Source organism: Ranitomeya variabilis, chromosome 5, assembly GCF_051348905.1.
Source record: "Ranitomeya variabilis isolate aRanVar5 chromosome 5, aRanVar5.hap1, whole genome shotgun sequence".
Lineage (NCBI taxonomy): Eukaryota > Metazoa > Chordata > Amphibia > Anura > Dendrobatidae > Ranitomeya > Ranitomeya variabilis.
Window position 1 is genome coordinate 322,156,352 of NC_135236.1, and position 20,007 is coordinate 322,176,358.

The following is a 20,007-nucleotide window of genomic DNA, read 5'->3' on the forward strand; positions in this document are numbered from 1 at the left end:
CCATCCTCGGTGACTGTCTACTTGTCAGTGTAAGGCTGCTTTCACACTAGCGTCAGTACGGGCCCGTCGCAGTGCGTCGGGCCGACGTACCGACGCATGCTGTGAAAGAAATGCCCGACGTGGTAGCGGATGCAGTCTTACGACGCTTCCGCTGCCCCATTGTAAGGTCCGGGGAGGAGGGGGCGGAGTTTCGGCTGCGCATGCACGGTCGAAAATGGCGGACTCGACGCACAAAAAAAACGTTACATGTAATTTTTTTTGTGGCGGTGGTCCGCCAAAACACGACTCAACCGTCGCACGGTGGTTGCGACGTGTAGCAATACGTCGCAATGCGTCGGTAATGTTAGTCTATGGGGAAAAAACACATCCTGCAGACAACTTTGCAGGATGTGTTTTGCAGGATGTGTTTTATCTCCTGAACGACGCATTGCGACGTACAGCCAACAACGCTAGTGTGCAAGTAGCCTAAGGCTGCCGTCACACATTCAGTATTTGGTCAGTATTTTACCTCAGTATTTGTAAGCCAAGACCAGGAGTGGCTGATAAATGCAGAAGTGGTGCAGATGTGTCTGTTATACTTCTCCTCTAATTGTTCCACTCCTGGTTTTGGCTACAAATACTGAGGTAAAATACTGACCAAATACTGCTAGTGTGACGGCAGCCTTACTCTGCAGTCACCAACAAAATGGCTGCTCACTGGGTTCCTGAATATCATCCTCTTATCCCTTAGCAGACACCCAGAAGGGGAGGAGATGAGACATCACACAGGTCAGCAGACTCCGCCCATAATTACTGCAGTGCTGTAATGTGAGCTTGTTGTACACGAGGTTTTTCTGAAATTTCAGCAGCTGCTCCCCCTAGTGTTTAAAAGTGGAAATTCCAAAACTTTTCAAATTATTTTTCATATTTTACTAAATTATAAACAAATGATAATAATTTTTAAGAAAATGTAAACATTAATTCTTTACATTTTTACAATTTCTGTAAAAAAAATTTTTTTGATGGCACCTTCCCTTTAAGGAACTTGAACAAAAAGTAGTTAGAAAAGTTTCAAACTACAATAAAAACTAAATAGCTATATAATTGACCCTTAGACCCATTACTCTTGTCATTTTATTCAAATTGTTATCCGGTAAAGTTCCTTATTCTGTGTTTTAAAACCATATGCTTAGATACAGTATATCTTCTATGTAGATCTTTGTGCTGTATAGTTATCCGGAAATGTGTTTCCTAACAGACCAACATGTAATGGGATTCCTGCTAATTTAATAGCTCTCCAGCAGTAACTAATGCAGCCCCCCAGGACCTGAGTGACTTATTGCACCTTTACACTTTCAGGCTTATTTGTGTAAATGTTGTTTTACATGTTCTTCGATTACACAAAGGATTTAGATGGTGTACAATATATCTTCTATATTAACGGCTTGTGGATGCTGATTTGGAGCGTGGAGTTATTGTAATATTCCCAAACTGACACATTATACTTTGAAGGGACTTTTTTTTTCTACCATTAATCACTACGTATTTTAATGAACAATGAAATATAATAGAGATCATATATTACCAATAAATGGGACTAAAACATTTGCTAAAGCAAAGCGCTCTGCATCTGCGGGCCACGCATGTGTGTTCCTGTGACTGGCTCTATATGTGCTATCTGCAGAGCAGGTTTACAGTTCATCGTTCCCATCTCTTTTCCCAGTATATGAACATCTGAAACTATTAGAAACCATATGATATATGCTTGATTTTTATTTTTGTGTATGGTGTTCAGATGGTTGAGTCGACCATAAAAATGATGAAAGCTAGTAAAAACAAACAAGGGGTCATTCTGCTGCAGTTTGTTTTCTTCTACTGAGGCCGCTGTTTAAACAGTTTTTTTGGATAAAGAATTTTAGTCAAACACAAATCTTGATCAAAGCTTTAGGAACTATGATGTATATGGGAAAAAAAATCTAATTCATACAGAGCGTGGTTATTGGGTGCAATAGCATCTTTATTTTGTTTTTGGACAGTATAAGGGAACTTCATCATAGATGCAGTAAGTTATTTTAAACCCTACGTAACTGTTTGCTTAAAGGGAATCCGTCAGCAGGGTTTTGCTATGTAATCTGACAGCAGGATGATGTAGGGACAGAGACTCTGAATCCAGCGATGTATCACTTAGTCACAGTCTTCTCTGCTGCAGATTGAGCAGAGCTTCGTTATTGATTTATGTATAATCCCGTCCACACCTCGGCTTTCTGTGTACATTGTATAGTGACAGAGAACTGTCAATCAGTGCTGGGGATGTGGTTGGACTAGGAAGCACGAGGCCACTTGTCTTACAGTGGTTATCCCCTTCTGATAAAGCACTGATTTGTTTTTTTATCAAAACAGCACATAGCATAGTAAGTCACACATCACTTTAGTTAGATTCTCTTCCACTACTACCGCTGAGGTTTTTAGCAGCAGTAGGTGGCCATGAACATTACTTACAAATACTGATGAGCGAAAGTGCTCGGAAAATGTCTTATCCAAGCATGCTCAGGTGTTACTCGAGTATCTTGGGCGTGCTTGTATATTATGTTCCAGTCCCTGCAGCTGCATGATTTGCGACTGTTAGATAGCTTCAACGCATGCAGGGATTGCCTGTTTGTTAGGACATATTGACAATAAGACATATCTTCTACTATATAATTGTCTAAGGGTCATTTCCGTCTGTCTGTCACAGATATTCATTGGTCGCGGCCTCTGTCTGTCATGGAATCCAAGTCAATGATTGGTCTCGCCAGCTGCCTGTCATGGCTGCCGCGACCAATCAGCGATGGCCACAGTCCGATTAGTCCCTCCCTACTCCCCTGCAGTCAGTGCCCGGTGCCCGCTCTATACTCCCCGCAGTTACCGCTCAAACAGGGTTAATGCCAGCGGTAATGGACCGCGTTATGCCACGGGTAACTCACTCCGTTACCGCCGCTATTAACCCTGTGTGACCAAGTTTTTACTATTGATGCTGCCTATGCAGCATCAATAGTAAAAAGATCTAATGTTAAAAAAAATTAAAAAAATAAAAAATCATTATATACTCACCTTCCGCCGCCTTTCCCGCTTCTCGAGACGCTCCGGTGACCGCTCCATGCAAGCGTCAGGTTCCAGTGGCAAGGATGGTATGCGAGAAGGACCTTCCATGACGTCACGGTCATGTGACCGCGACGTCATCACAGGTCCTGTACTCATACCAACCCTGGGACCGGAAGCTGCCGCGTGCACCGCACACAGGACCAGGAGGACTTCAAAGAGCCTTCGGAAGGTGAGTATATGTTTATTTTTTATTTTAAGTCTGTATAATACGTGGCTCTGTGCTGTATACTACGTCGCTGTGCAATATTCTACGTGGCTGTGCAATATGCTACGTGGCTGGGCAATATACTACGTAGCTGGGCAATATACTATATTACTGGGCAATATACTATGTGGCTGGGCAATATACTACGTGGCTGAGCAATATACTACATGGCTGGGCAATATACTACGTTACTGGGCAATATACTATGTGCATGGGCAATATACTACATGGCTGGGCAATATACTACGTGGCTGGGCAATATACTACGTGGCTGGGCAATATACTACGTGGACATGCATATTCTAGAATACCCGATGCGTTAGAATCGGGCCACCATCTAATTCTATATAATCGTCTAAGGGTCACTTCCGTCTGTTTGTCTGTCACAGAAATCCAGCATCGCTGATTGGTCACGGCTGGCCGGCTGTGACCAATCAGCGACAGGCACAGTCCGGCCGCAAATTTGCCCTTCCCTACTCCCCTCCAGTCAGTGCCCCCTCCCTACTCCCCTCCAGTCAGTGCCCCCATTGCGGTTTAGCAGTCCGTTAACGCTGCTATTAACCCTGTAAGTGTGACCAACTTTTTACTATTGATGCTGCCTATGCAGCATCAATAGTAAAAAGATTTAATGTTAAAAATAATAAAAAAATAAAAAATCATTATTCTCAACTTCCGGCGCCTTTCCTGCTCCTCGCGACGCTCCAGTCCCAAGAGTGCATTGCTGCAATGACCGGAAATGACGTAGCGGTCTCGTGAGACCGTTACATCATCACGTGTTATTGCCGCAATGCATTCTTGTGACTGGAGCGTTGCGAGGAGCATCGCTACACGCCTGGGCTGGATCCGGGGGCCACCGGAAGGTGAGTTTATAACTATTTTTTATTTTAATTCTCTTTTTAACAGGGATATGGTGCCCACATTGCTATATAGTACGTGGGCTGTTTTATATACTACGTGGGCTGTGTTAGATACTACATCGGCTGTGATATATACTGCATGGGCTGTGTTATATACTACGTCTCTGTGCTCTATACTATGTGGGCTGTGCTATATACTACGTGGCTGTGTTATATACTACGTGGGCTGTGTTATATACTACGTGGGCTGTGTTATATACTGCATGGACTGTGTTATATACTGCGTGGGCTGTGCTATATACTACTATACATATTCTAGAATACCCAATGCATTAGAATCAGGCCACTATCTAGTTGATTATAACAGCGTAAGAATTTGTATATAGCTATCAAAGGCAGTCTCCTAGACTGACTTACTAACAAAGCAACAAATGTGCCTCAGCTCTGTGCAGAGATTATCACCAATCGTTTTAGTCTCTGCTTCCTAGCTTGGTTTACAAGCTAATTTTTCTATCTTGAATACAAAAATACCTCATATGAAGTCAACTGACAAAATACCGTATTTTCCGGTGTATAAGACAACCCCCAACTTTTCCATTTAAAATATAGAGTTTGGGATATACCAGCAGTATAAGTCGGGGGTCATCTTATACGCCAGATGTCATCTTATACGGCGTGTGAGGAGCTCTGAGGTCACTGCATATGGTGCAGGGAGCAGTCCCGAATGGATACCAGGGTCTGGAGGAGAGGAGACTCTCCTTCAGGCCCTGGGATCCATATTCATGTAAAAAAAAGAATAAAATAAAATAGTGATATACTTACTTTCCAACGGCCCCCAGAGTTCTCCCGGCTCTCAGCGGTGCACGCGGCGGCTTCCGTTCCCAGGGATGCATTGCGCAAAGGACCTTTGTGATGTCAAGGTCACGTGACCGCGACATCATCTCAGGTCCTTCGTGCAATGCATCCCTGGGAACGGAAGCCGCCGCGTGCACTGCTGAGAGCCGGGAGAACTCCGGGGGCCGTCAGAAGGTAAGTATATCACTATTTTTTATTTTTATTCTTTTTTTAACATGAATATGGATCCCAGGGCCTAAGAGAGAGTCTCCTCTCCTCCAGACCCTGGGAACATCCAGGACCACTCCCTGCACCATATGCAGTGACCTCAGAGCTCCGCACACACCGTTCCCGGCGTATAAGATGACCCCCGACTTTTGAGAAGATTTTCAGGGGTTAAAAAGTCATCTTATATGCCAGAAAATACAGTACCTATTATTTTCCAATTGATGTTCAGCTGATTATCAGGTAGGGAAGATTAGTGGTGTCCCATCTCATGGAAGGCATAGGAGTGTGCACAATGATTTGCTCTTCTCTCGGATGACCGTGCACCAGAGAGAAACAAAGCTAAAGGTTGGGTTCTTTTTCCCCTGGTTTTTCCTGATCAGTGGGAGTCTCGTCTCCCCCAAACCCTGAAAAACTTGACATGTCAGAAGTTTGCTGAAAATAGAGGTATGCTTAAGGGCTTGTCTACAAGACAGTATTTGTGGTCAGAGTTCTATCTGTTAAAAAAAAAAGAAAAGAAAAAAGAAAAGCAGGTCGCGTTCGGCCAAATGATAGTCAAAGGGGCAGTGCAGATGATTTTTTTCACCGATTGAATCTGCCTGTGAGAAAAATTGCAGCATACACGATTTTCCTCCAGAAATCTGATGACTCACCCGTTCAAGTCTGACTGTGAGAAAAAAAATCAGATTCCGTACAAGGACACAATATAGCATCCAATTTTTACTGATATACAGCTGCTGTAAAAAATGGATTGCAAACACATGACAAGGGGAAAAAATTGTCCCACTTTACTGCATGCGACTTTGAATGTTTTTTTTTATACTGTTGTGTGACCCTAGCCTTATTAAAAAAAATAAAACAAAGCAAATTGTTTAAATATGGTTTAATGTAGTTATTGTTTCATAGAAGTGACCATTCTTCTAAATAGGGATCGAAGTAATAGGTTTTCTACTTGTGTGGTATAGGGAGAGGCAAAGCACCTTCATTGGTTACTCAAGTATCCTGCACTCTCCGTTTTTAATGACCTTTTTCGGGTCACCTTGGAAATGTGACCTTGTCACTGGATGTTCTGGTGGTCTTTTTCTTAATTAGGCATTGTAAATATTTTCTTATCCTACTGTGTTTTTATCAGGTAAGGTGTGATGCTCATGGTTTATGTCACTTAGCTACCTTAAATGCTAATTTGCTCAAGTGTGTGGCCTGTTTAGAAAGTTTTGGAGTATAAACACTATTTTCAATAAAGCGGATAATGACTTGTAATTGCAAAATGTGATTTTTTTTATGGCATGATTAATACACAGGAAACTCTGTTCTTGTGAAAGGAAATAATTAGTAGAACAATTTAAGCTTGAGTGTTTGTTCTCCTATTTCGTCAAATGTAAATATATTATGGATATAATTGATTGGAGATTGCTTCCTCAATAACATTGCCACTGATTGTAAATCTCTCCATAAAACTGTGGAAAACAATATCCAAGTGTAATATACTACAGAAAACCTGTTTTTAAATATACAGCTACAAACTGAATTAGAATAGAAAGCCACAAGGCTAGATTACTTACAATGTAAAGTATACCTCCCAATTTCCTTGTAAAGACGGAACCTACATTGACGAATATCAGTTATAATGGGTTTTCTGTTTTATGTATCCTATAATTTGTGCTATATAAAAAATTACAAGTTCTCAGTATGGATAAAGTGGAATATTCTTGAATACCAAAATAATGAAATATATTTTATTTTTATTTTTTTTTTAATATTCTGTTTGTTAGATTCCACAATTGGGTTCTTTATGGGTGGTCCAACTGAAATTAAGGGGCTTTTTAATGAAGACCCATAAATAGCCAAAACAGAAGACTGATATAGAAATTTCCTTTTAGAAATGTGAAGTTATAGAGATTAATGGAAAATATTATTGGGATTCTCACTATAGATGATAGGTTGTCTAGCTAGCTCATTTTGATCCTAAAGAGGTATTATATTAACATTCAATAATGTACAGGAAATACCATGGCTCTAAGTCTCACAGGAAAGGCTTCTATAAAACACAGGGGTTAATATTATTAATCTTTAATATTAGAGGTGATTAAATCTTTTGAAATTTGAAATAACTAGCCTCCGAAAATGTTTTCGAATAATTTGATTGACAGCAAATGTAGGTACTCCGAGGGTCCTGTAAAGACCTGTTTAACACTCTTGGTCTCCTATGACTGTATCCAACCTCTGTCAAGCTCTTTAATGCAAGCGCAGCCTTAGTAATGTAAAAGTGACTTTTACATATACGGCTATGGATAAACAGACAGTAACTGTTTATTTCTCTTTTGTCGCACACATTACCTATACAGCATATTCAGAGGTTTTGTGAGGCTTTTCCCCCTATTTTTGTTGCAAACCTGCGAACTGTGCCAAATCCTCTCACTAAATAGACTTATTTCAAAATGGTTGCTGCACTGCATTCCCTGCTTTGGCTTTTTTACAGACTGACAGGCTGTGCTATGCTATATGATATCCAATTACATGTGATGGCTATTCTATACTCTGTGATGTGATGGCTGTAAAGGATCGATGGGGAACTCGCCCACTTGTGCCCAAAGTCCTGTAAACCTTCTCGCACCTGCTCCATATTTTTTTATGAAATAATGATTCATCTTCTAATTTTTGTCTTTGCATAGAGATAACAATTTACTTGATAATGTTGAATGTATTATTGCTGTGAAGTAAAATGCAAAAGAAAAACCTAAGGGAACCTAAGGAAACAGGCATTACAGAATAACCCCAAGTGATTTAACCTTCAAGGATTTCAATCTGTAAGCTTAGGAAGTATAAGTGATTGGGAGACAATTTCACCTGATTTTGTGCAAATGAAAGTGATAGGAGGAACACTGCAGAAGCCCTACAAAATTACCTCCAGCGGCTACTAGAGTGCGTGTTTCTGACCATACTTTCAGAAACCGGCTCCATGCAGGTGATATGAAGATTCTACACCCTTATGCTCACAGACAAACACCATGAAAATCTATTGACATTGTCCAAAGAATATTAGAATTGTCAGGTCTGCTATTGGTGCTGCGTTCCCCTCACAGATGAGAGCAGGTTCACACTCAGCACACATAACAGACAAAGAAAAGTCTGAGATGCCATGGTAAAAGTTATGCTGCCTGCAAGATCAACCAGCATGACTAATTTGGTGGTGGGTCAGTGGTAGTCCGGAGAGTCATATCCTTGGAGGGTTGAACAAACCTTCTTGGGATAGCCAACAGTACCATCTCACTGTCAGACTTTATCCTGGTGCAGTGGTCCTTGGGCTTCACATCACCAGATTGTGCAGACAGTTCCTGGTATTGATGCTGTTACATTTCCCAGACCTGAATGTACAATACCGAGTCACATTATGAGTTGCCGCAAACGAATTGGATCAGTCTGTGATTTTGATTATTTGTTTTTAATTTTCGGGGTGATTTGGAATCCAGCCGTCGTTTAATTGATAATTGGTTTCCTGTGTTCGTTGATACGACATTCCATTACTCAATTTCTATCCAGGCAAAATTTTAATCTTGAATGTTTTGCTCAAGATCTGCAGTATTATTATTATCATTATTATTATTATTATTATTTATTATTATAGCGCTATTTATTCCATGGCGCTTTACATGTGAATGATGCTTGTTGACAGTGACCATTTGTAAGCTTATCTCAAAATGACTGTGTCATAGAGATGTCATAGAGGGGGGCTCTTGCTCAAGAAGATATCTATTAAATATAATAAAGAAGCTCCTGCTGATGTTCTAGAAATATGACTTTAAAGTAGTACTGTACTGTGCATACATATTTTAATAAAGTGTTGTTGTTTTTCTGAGAAAGATGAATCTAAAACTACCAGTACTTTTGCAATTTTTGAAAGAGAAGGTGGTTTAAAATTGTGTGCAGCTAATATCTAGCTGTGGTGTTCTTTCTTTCAGATGATCCACTCAGACAGAGTTTAGAGGAGAAGATAATCTATGGTGTGGAGAACAGCAGTACATTCCTTGAGTGCAGTCCAAAATCACAGAGAGCCACAGTATTCTGGCAGTTCCAGAAACAGAATGATGACAAGAAAGAGGAGGTAAATTGAACTGTTCACACAAAAAATAACATTCTCATGATGACTGAATTATCCGTTGAAATGTTGGAACTGGCAGTGGCTGGACAGACCCAAGATTTTACTATTATTCTACATACAAGAATAAACTGACTCTTGTGCACTTAGGGTAGGTTCCCATGATCAGTAAACGCTGTGGGTTGGATGCTGCGTACATCCGCAGTGTCCAACCTGCAGCGGACAGATGTTACAGCATAGTGGATGGGATTTCAAGAAATCCCATCTCCACTAGGTATGCATGGACGCCTCCGGCTTCCCTGCGGAGACGGACATGCGGCGTGTCTTTCCAGACCGCAGCATGTCTATTTATCTTGCAGAGATGCTCAGTCCCTGCAAGATGAATATCACTCATCCAATGTACACATGGTTCAGTGAACACATGCGAAATCACCTGCGTTCAAAAGCCGGCAATGCTTTGGACAGAGCGGACATGTGCTGTTTCCAAAGCGCTGCCTAATACTGCCCATTGGGACGTATAAGAAACCTAAATGTCATTATACATATAAAAGAATAATATAAATTATGTAAAATCAATTTAATGTTAAAGTGGTTTCTCTGTTTTACAAAAGCGAGACCCATGCTGATCATGTAAAATAAGAAAACGAAATAATACTCGCTCTCGCCAGCTCTTACTGCTACTTCTTTCTCAGCATTTTGGCTGTCATGTCAACAGCTCGCATCGCTTTTGCAGCCAGTCACTGAGGTCAGCAGCTTATGCCTCTACGTCAGTTGAGTTGCTGAGTTAGGTATTGGCTGCAGCAGTAATTTGAATTGTCAATGTGATGTCACCGTCATAACCAAAATATTGGCAGCACTGAGACCAGAGCAGCAGTATGAGCCAGCGTTGGATCCCCATTTTTTTTTTTAACAGCAATGTTTGGGGTCCACTTTTCTAAAAGTGTAAAACACTATGGCCCCATAGAAACCAGAAATAAAACAGTTAAAATGATTCCTTATGCTTTTGTTATAAATCTATATTGGATTAAAATGATACTTTTATCTTCACCTTTTTATTATCAATGATGTATGCATGATGTAGGGAAATATACCCTGAATCCAAGCATGGATCACTTGGATTACTGGGTGCAGTGGTTTTGACACAGAGTTTTTAACTTTAACAATGTAGCAGAGCTGAGTAAGCTGCCCCTGCCCACAACAGGCTCTCTATGTACATACTCAAGACAATGAGGAGTGAGTGGAATAGAACGAATGCTCACATGCCCACCAGTCACAGCAATGATAACCACCAGGTGATAAAACCTTGAGTATAAGTAAACAGCATACAGCCTGACATGTGACACACTGATAGATTCTGTGTTTTAACCCCCTACCTCATGCTGTCATTATATTACAGAGCAAAAACCTGCTGACAGATTTTGTTTGAGAGATAAACATGGCTGAGATTATCATTAGGAGCAAAGTGAAACTGCTAAGGAGTATTTTTCACTCAGATGTTAACTGTACTGCAAATAATTTACAATGGTCTTTAGTGGCATAGTTAAAAGAGCACCACCATAGCTGTTGTATCTATAAAGTGTGCATAAAAAATTACAAGGCTGGTAAAAGGTTAAATGTGTTTTATTGGGTAATTAGAGCAAGTTGTAAAGGTGTTTTTTTTTTACTGTAAATTTCTCAGTACCAGTTTGATTCAAACAAATGGTCACTTATCAAATTGTCTTTTTTTTTCTCTGATAAGTGCTTCTATGGTGCCTGTAGTTCTAAAGTGGCTTATAATCCCAAGCAAAAAATATTACTACAAATGTTCCCAGTGGATATACAAAAACTGTAGTGAAATGTATATTATTGCTTGTGTGTTTGCTGCGTCTATAGGTATGGTATGGGAATGTGTGGCTTGATATGTTTACAGTAGAGTGATTATATCCATCCCATATGCTCATTAATTATTTTATTTTAGAGATCAACAGATTGATTTATGCAAGGTCCAGGTCGGCGTTCTCTGGCCATGTACAGGAACTGCATTAATTTCCTTACCCTCTGGGATCCCAGGTTCAGCTTATGATTAGCGAGGCTGGCGAGATGTTCCCCAACTCCGGTCCTCAAGAGCCACCAACAGGTCATGTTTTCAGGATTTCCTTAGTATTGCACAGGTGATACTTGCATCAGCTGGATGACCAAGAATCCCATCAGCTGTGTAATACTAAGGAAATCCTGAAAACATAACCTGTTGGTGGCTCTTGAGGGCCAGAGTTGGGGAACACTGTACTACACAGATGTCACGCCAGGCCATCTTCTCAAACTCTGTGCTGGGACCTGAGAAGCTCAGGAAATTTATGCAGCTCTTGTACACAGCCAGAGAGCACCGACCTGGACCATGGACCTGGTTTGTGAGAAGCAATCTGCTCATTTCTAGTTGTCCCAAAAAATATAAATTGCCTATCTAAGATAGGTGATGAATGCATGATGATTATACAGCTGAGATTATAAGTATAGGGTCCCAAAGTCAACTGAAACCATCTGTAGTGAGCATGTGCGTCTATTAGTCTTATACGGCCACTACTCCTGTAGGCATCGTATTTGCTTCCATTCACACAGAAGAATTTTGGGCTCCGTTATGTATAGGTGATAAATGTCATCAACAGCAACTTTAAGGGTATGTGCACACGTTGCGGATTTCTTGCAGAAATTTCCTGAAGAAAACCGGAAATTTTCTGCAAGAAATCCGCATTTTTTTTTTGCGTTTTTTTTCCGTTTTTTTCGCGTTTTTTTAGCATTCTGCAAGCGTAATTAGCTTGCAGAATGCTAAAGTTTTCCAAGCGATCTGTAGCATCGCTTGGAAAACTGACTGACAGGTTGGTCACACTTGTCAAACATAGCGTTTGACAAGTGTGACCATCTTTTTACTATAGATGCAGCTTATGCAGCATCTATAGTAAAAGATAGAATGTTTAAAAATAATAAAAAAAATAAAAAAAATGCTTATACTCACCCGCAGACAGCTGATATCCTCACCGGCGTCCGTTCCGTATAGATGGTGTGCGCGCGCAGGACCTTCCATGACGTCGCGGTCACATGACCGGTCTCGACCAATCACAGGACGGTCACAAGACCGTGACGTCATCGCAGGTCCTCCACCGCACATCAGCTACAGGAACCGAAGCGGCAGCATGCAGCTGAGAGGCGGGAAGACATCGAGGGTGAGTATATGACTATTTTTTATTTTAATTCTTTATTTTTGACCAATTATATGGTGCCCAGTGCGTGGAGGAGAGTCTCCTCTCCTCCACCCTGGGTACCAACCGCACATAATCTGCTTACTTCCCGCATGGTGTGCACAGCCCCGTGCGGGAAGTAAGCAGATCAATGGACCCCTAGGTGTGCGGAATCCCCGCAATTCCGCATTTTTAATGAACATGTTGCTTTTTTTTCCGCGATGCGATTTTTTCACGGAAAAAATCGCAACATTTGCACAAAAAATGCGGAATACACTGTAAATAATAGGAGGCATATGTTAGCGTTTTTTTCGCGTTTTTATCACGTTTTTATAGCGAAAAAACGCGAAAAAAACGCTAAAAATCCTGAACGTGTGCACATGGCCTAAGTCAGTCTTTTAGAAAATATCAGCATCGATCAATAACTATCTAAGAGCGCGTTTATCTTTCAAAGATTCACAACTAATCCAACTCCTTTTTTGTATTTTATAACATACAATAACATTGATTTAGTGGTCAGTAGCTGCTGAGCTAACTTTTATGCAGCTTCAGGACACAAGCAACAAATGTCTATCACACAAAGTGAATTAGGCAAAATAAAAGCATAATATTTAAAAAAAAAAACGTGGGTTTTCCAATTAGTTTAAAATGTGAGATTTCTAAAATTTACATATGTAAATTGTAGTTTTATTCTCCTTCTTTACAGATAAGAATGGATGATCGTACAATAAAAACAGATCATGGTCTTCTCCTTCGCACCTTAAAGAAGAAAGACTCCGGAATCTATTATTGTATTGCAGTAGAACATGGATTTATGCAGACACTCCTCAAAGTAACTCTAGAAATTATTGATACCGAGCATTTAGATGAACTTCTACACAAAGATGATGATGGAGAAAACCACAAGCACAAAGAACCATCAAACAGCATGTCACCCACACAGAAGATCTGGTACAGAGACTTCATGCAACTAATCAACCACCCAAATCTCAACAGTATGGATGAATTTTGTGAGCAAGTATGGAAAAGAGACCGCAAACAACGCCGGCAAAAAAATACCAATGTCCAAGTGAGCCCCAACAAATGGAAGCACCTACAAGAAAATAAGAAGGGCAGAAATAGGAGGACCCATGAATTTGAAAGGGCACCAAGAAGTGTCTAATCCACATTACCTCTTAAAACCTCATCCGAGTAGGATTTGTATAGACATTAAAACTGGAAAAAAATGCAATATTCATGAACCTTTTCATGGCATTATTTGGATGTTTACAGAGTGGAAAGTTCACAACCCTTTCTGCTAAGTCTAAATAAAATACATTAGTAACTTTCCAAATAGACTTAGACTACATAGACAAAATGTAAGATTTTACAGACAAAGCGTCACCGCTTGGTTTTCCCATTTCTGAAGCAGTCCTCTTCAGATTTTTCCATTTATTTCCTTTTCCAAGGAGAAACTTTTTCATTTACCATCTTGCCATTGAAATGAGAAAAGCCTAGCATCAGTCGTGAACACCGTTATGGAACTAGATATGACATTCACTATACTTGTTAACTATATGTTCAGATTGTTCACCTTACTTGCTTTTTGTCTAACTACCACGTGCATATTTGGTATGAGAACATAAGATGATGCCTGGGAATGTACAAAACCCAAACCTTAAACTGCAACGTTAACTTGGCTGCCACCAAGCAAACAAGTTGTGCTTACTGATCTACTACTGATATCTTCAACCAGCTTTGACCTTAAATTGTAATGTACTAAACCTTAATTTAAACATACCATGACAAATATGCAGTAAATGTAATTTGTTATTACTTTTGGTTTCTTACTAGGTGTAGCACATTATTTTTGTCTTGCACGCGGTTTTTTTTTCTTGAAAGAAAAGAAAATATCTTTATTTTATTTTTTGACTTAACATTTTTTTTCTTAAAAAAAAGTAATGCATTGAATACTTAACAAAGGGATGCCGTGATAATATCATGGGAATAACATATAAATATTCTTCCCATTTTGTAAGCTAACAAGAAACACTTTCTGCAAAGGTAAAGAACAAATATTCTGAGCAAAGGATGTTTTGGATCCAAGGTGAATCTAACAAAATAAGAAAAGTAGAAGGCTACTATACTTTAGTAACATATTGAATTTAATAGCATCTGGTGGATTGATAAATTGCATTAATTATGCCACTCACATGTGATAACTGTCTTGGGGAAGTTGTAAAACCAAAGGTGATCACAGACTGTTATTATATCAGGTAGTTTATGGCTAGCTAGGTGACCACAGTCACCATTTATTACTTTATATATCGGAAATAATAGATGTGTTGTACATAAAGGACCTAGTTCAGTCTACAATGTAAAGTATCCATACTAAAAAAACATGTTAAGTTTGTTGGGCATCTACTTGAATAACTAGATGAGTATAATATGGTTACCTAAAAGTAAGCCAATTAGCTCTATCCAGAAGAAAGAAACTCACAAGTGCAAGCTTTTGGGAGGTAGATACCTGCTAATTCAATGTCTGAACCGTTATCAAGCTTTGCAAGATGACAGCCAATCCAAAAATCCCATGTACAGATAATACCCCAAAACAGACTATCGACTCCTCAGTTGTAGCACTTGAATAGCTGAGTGATAAACCACTTACACAGCTTTTGTATCGGACCCTGACATATAGAGTAGCTATTTTCAATAAGTGCTATTTGAGAGTTTCTTTCTTCTCGAGAGCTAATTGGAATCCTTTTTCCATGGTGTATTGCCAATAAAATTTTCATAACAAGTTTATTTCCTTATAGAGTCAGCTCCATCTAAAGCTACAAAAATAGAGAAATTGTTGATTGAGTCTCCTGTTTTAACAAGCAATTGGGAAATGATGGATTAAAAATGTATGTTTTGTAATATTTAAGTTTTAAAAGCATAAATACAGCTGAAAATATACAAATTTACATACTATCTACCCAACTCTATAGTGCAATGTATTGAAATGAATATTTTGGGCTCTGTAGCAAATTACAAGAGCTGTCACCGCTTTCCCATCCCCACCCATCTAATAAACATGGACAAGTAACTTGGCTGAGCATGTATGTGTGCTACATGGGGAGACTACAGCTTGGACAAAATCTTGGGCAAGACCTACAGTGTTTTTTTTGTAGACGTGGAGATCTTGTGTCAGTCAGCATTTCTAGAGTTAAGCTACAAAATAACACTTATTTCGTAGTCATTAGGATAACATTATGTTGGAGTGCAACTTTACAGTAATTAAAGGCTAGGTATATGTCACCAATTTACATTTCAATGTTTAGAAATAATTTGTCATACATTTCCATGTTTAGATTTAGTTTTTCATACCTTTCAATGTTTAGAGTTTTTCATACCTAACATTTCTCCTTCCTACTCATTTTCAATAAAAGTCGTATTGTTTGTTTTCTATGCTGCACGTTCCTTTACCACACTTTAATTTCACTATTTTCAAAAGGATGCTGTTCAATATGTCACATATAAAATGTCTAAGGCTGGGTTTCCATATACCCAGCAATCCAGATTTTTTGCCTTCATCATGACAATGAAATGCCAGAGGGAACTGATGTTAGGACAGATTCCATAGTTTGCTGTGGGATAGTTCACATGTATCTGGCACATCAGGTGTTGAGCCTGACTCTTCAAAGAGCCATATCGCAAAGCCCTGTAAATCCGGATAACAATTGATGCCATTATGACATTAATTGTAATCCGTTTAGAAAAAAAAATCAAATAACTAATACTGATGGGCAGGATTTTTGGTAACCCAGCCTTTTACAAGCAAATGCACTAAAGCACAAATGCCAATTAATAATTTTATTATAACCCTTCCCATGTATATTTATTTTTATCTTTACCTTCTAATGTATAGTACAGTTTCATACAAACATTCTACATGTTTTCTAAAAAAAAATATCAGTTATAGAAATTTTAGATTCATTGTGACTGTTTTTACAGTGTTTTATGGCATAGTATTCATTATCTGCTTTCACCATAAATGCCACATATTTTACATGGTGAACTGTTAATAACCATCACTAACACCTATTTTATGGGTAAAATCACAGTGTAATTAAAATAACATTTGGCTAGCTCAAGGTAACATGCACAATATTCTTTATACACAGAGTTGTGTTTTTTGTTTGTTTTTTGGGGGGTGATTGTATTTTAATATTTTAAATACTACTTAATATAGCCTTAAAATTTTGCTGACGCGGACTGCCTTATGCTTATGCTGTTAGCCGATTGCCTCGCCTGCCACAGGGATCAAACAGGTTGGATCATTTTCAACTTATACTAATGTGTTGTTTTTCTCAACAGAATAGTTACCAAAGTTGCCAAATTGTTCCTTTTCCTACTCTAGAAGTAACATGCCCAACCTGACAGGCATACATTTGGTGGTGTCAGATAATCAGATATCAAATCTATAGTTCCAGACATCTTATTTAATAAGAAGCCATTTCTGTCCTTAGTGATATTACGATTATCTAATCTATTGGGTGTTTGTATTCATTATTATAATAAATGACTTCAGTAGTGCAGATTTAGGTTGTTGATATACAACTGTTAAGATCAATTCATTATCTGGAGTATGAGGGTATTTATAGACTGACTATCATTACAGAGAATTTGTCTGCAGGTTTTTGCTCTGTGATCTGAGGACAGCATGAAGTAAGGGTAAAAAAAAATAATTCAAGGATGTGTCACTTAAAGGGACTCTCACCTGAATTTGGCGGGCTATGTAAACGCCCTGTTTTCAGCCCGATGGGCGGTGTTTCTTCTTTTTTCCTCCACCCCATCCTTCCCCGCTGTCCGCAATATTTTCCAGAATTGGAGTAGGTGTCCTCCATAGTTCGCGCGTGCACAATGCAATCTTGTCTCGCGCACGTGCAGTATGCTTTGCCCATCTGTGGGCAAAGTCGAAAAGCGTTACTGTGCATGCGCAGAAAATATTGCGGGGAAGGATGGGGTGGAGGAAGAAAAAGAAACATCGCCCATCGGACCAAAAACAGGGCATTTACATAGCCCGCCAAATTCAGGTGACAGAGTCCCTTTGAGCTGTTTGTTTACTTTTAATTACATTTTATCAATAGGACATTGTCATTGCTGTGACTAGTTACCATATCCCAGATTGTCTAACTCCGCCCCTCCTGTGATGAGCAGCTCACTGTCTATAGGCAATATGCATACAGATCCTCAGCTCTGCTGTATGGCTAAATCTAAAAACTCTGATCATACCAGAATGGTTGCACCCAGTATACCAAGGGATACATCAATGTATTTAGGTTTTCTTTACCTACTTCAGGCTGCTCTCAGATGAAATAGCAACAACTTCCTAACTTATTTCCTTTAAATACCCTAAATTGGCTAAGTAATGTCCTCTATTGAGCAGAGGTATAAATTGTGTAAAGTAGAAAATAACTTGTGGTACTTGGAGATTGCCTCAGGCCACGCATTAATTGTCATTTATGTAACTAATTATTCAGTGTTGCCTATACATTTCTTCAATGGATATTTTTATGCCTTTGGAAGTCTAGTAGATGAGCAAGAACAAATGAACAGCAAGTATAATTCTTCTAAACCAGGCCATTTGTAATGTATTTATTTCACATGTCATTCTGATTGCATGATACTGTAATAAAATATTTACCTAGTATAAATGGATTTTTATGGTGCTTCTTTGACAAAATAGAAAAATAGGTTTCCAGAAATATCTTTTTTGGTGCGACATAATATGAAAAACGTTCTGGCCAAAGCCATGGATCCAAAGCATGTATTTTATTCAGAATATATGGATGCCACTTTCCCTTTTTTGCTTCATTCATAATGGTTGTGGTAGCACAATGTGGTTTTCAACCATATCAATGGCACTTGTGTGTCAGCACAATAATTGTACTAATCCTGTTACTTATGGAGAACATGACCAATGGGACATCGCACAGCTATCTAGCGTGCAGTAGTTGTTATACATTCGCTCTGGAAAAGCAATTGAGCCAAAAATGGGAAGCACATAACAATATATAGATAGTTCTGTACATTTTCTAAATGGTCTTCCACTATCATATTCATAAACCATAAAACATGACAACTTTATAATGTTGGACAGCAATGACGAAGATTGTGCAAAATGTGGCTTTGCATTCACTGTACAGACTCATGGCCCATTTAGAGCAACTACTGTATGTAAAAAAAAAACCTAAAAGCAACTATTCGCATGTGAAGAAAGTATCTGATCCCATTTTCTGCAGTATTTAGTGATATCAATTGTATGTGTTTAAATAGTTTGGTTTTGCTACCTGAACATTAGCCAAAAGAGATGTAAATATTTTTTTCAATAGTTAGGGGAGGTACAGTGTAATGTACTGATAACCATAGGTACTCCATTTCAATGTGCTCATGTACAAATATACTCATACAGTACAAAGCCCCAACGTCAGCCGCATACTGTGGCTTAGCAGTGGTAATTTTGCTGTTTTAATGTGTCTCTATCAACAAGCCGCAGAACAAAATGCTTATGTTTCATTGTTAATATTTATCAATGCATTGTATGGGGGAATCCAAAACTGGAGAGGAAATGTATTAAGACTTGCTGCTGTAAATTATTCTTTTTGGCATGTATTCAGTTGTTAAATAAACATTTCTTCAAAATAATCAACCCTCTGTATTTTTATGATCTAAATGAGAAGTAGACCAGATAATATCAGCTGTCCTGAGCAAAGCGACCATAGTTACTATCAACATGCTCATTACTTGCTTTTAAGACATATCCGAAAGGAACTTCTTTAATTGTTCAGGTAATGATATATTTCAGTGTTTGTGCCCTTGGATGCATGGTGCTTTGATAGTACACGTAATATGTGCTGGTGAATGTTTACACACTAAAAATTAGTAATAACTCAAGTATTTCAGTATTAATAAAGAATGGCATTTGTATGAATTTTATTGTGGTTCTTTCAGGTTGAATAGTGCCGGCTTTCTTCTTGTTTTTGTTCCCCAATTTATTTTTTGGCATATTTGTTTTACTAGCAGAATATTACATCCATACTCTAGAGCAATACAGCGCTCTGTTGCAGGTGCTAGTTTTTTCTAGATTGTGCTACTTAACATTTCTTATTATGTTAAATTTGTGAAAAAGATTAGTTTTAAAAAAAAAAAAAAATGAAATGTAGGCATTTAATTGTGCATGTTTATACTTGCACATCTGCTTTGCTAGTCAAAATTGACAACCGAATATGCCACCTTATACTGCAGCCTGTTGCCACCTTCTGCTTTTTGGATGTGTACCTATCTAATTAGCATTTCTTATTACATTCTTTTTGGCAATTGTTAAATAATAAGGGTTGTCACAAAAATATGGTAAAAGTAAAAGAGGCAACAGTAGTGTACTTAACAGTGTAAAAAACAAACAAACAAACATACCATGGCTAAGAATTTGGAGCT

The 20,007-nt window shown here is 38.8% G+C and overlaps 1 protein-coding gene across 1 annotated transcript in view; it reads left to right on the forward strand.

Annotated features, from left to right (window-relative positions):
• Positions 1–19,313, forward strand: part of SEMA3A (semaphorin 3A) — a 353,944-nt gene extending 334,631 nt beyond the window's left edge. Inside the window, exons 16-17 of the mRNA XM_077264656.1 lie at positions 9,201–9,343; positions 13,256–19,313. Of these exons, the coding sequence (XP_077120771.1) occupies positions 9,201–9,343; positions 13,256–13,711 (599 nt within the window). The 3' untranslated portion in view covers positions 13,712–19,313. The remainder of the gene's footprint in view (positions 1–9,200; positions 9,344–13,255) is intronic.
• Positions 19,314–20,007: the final 694 nt, after the last annotated feature.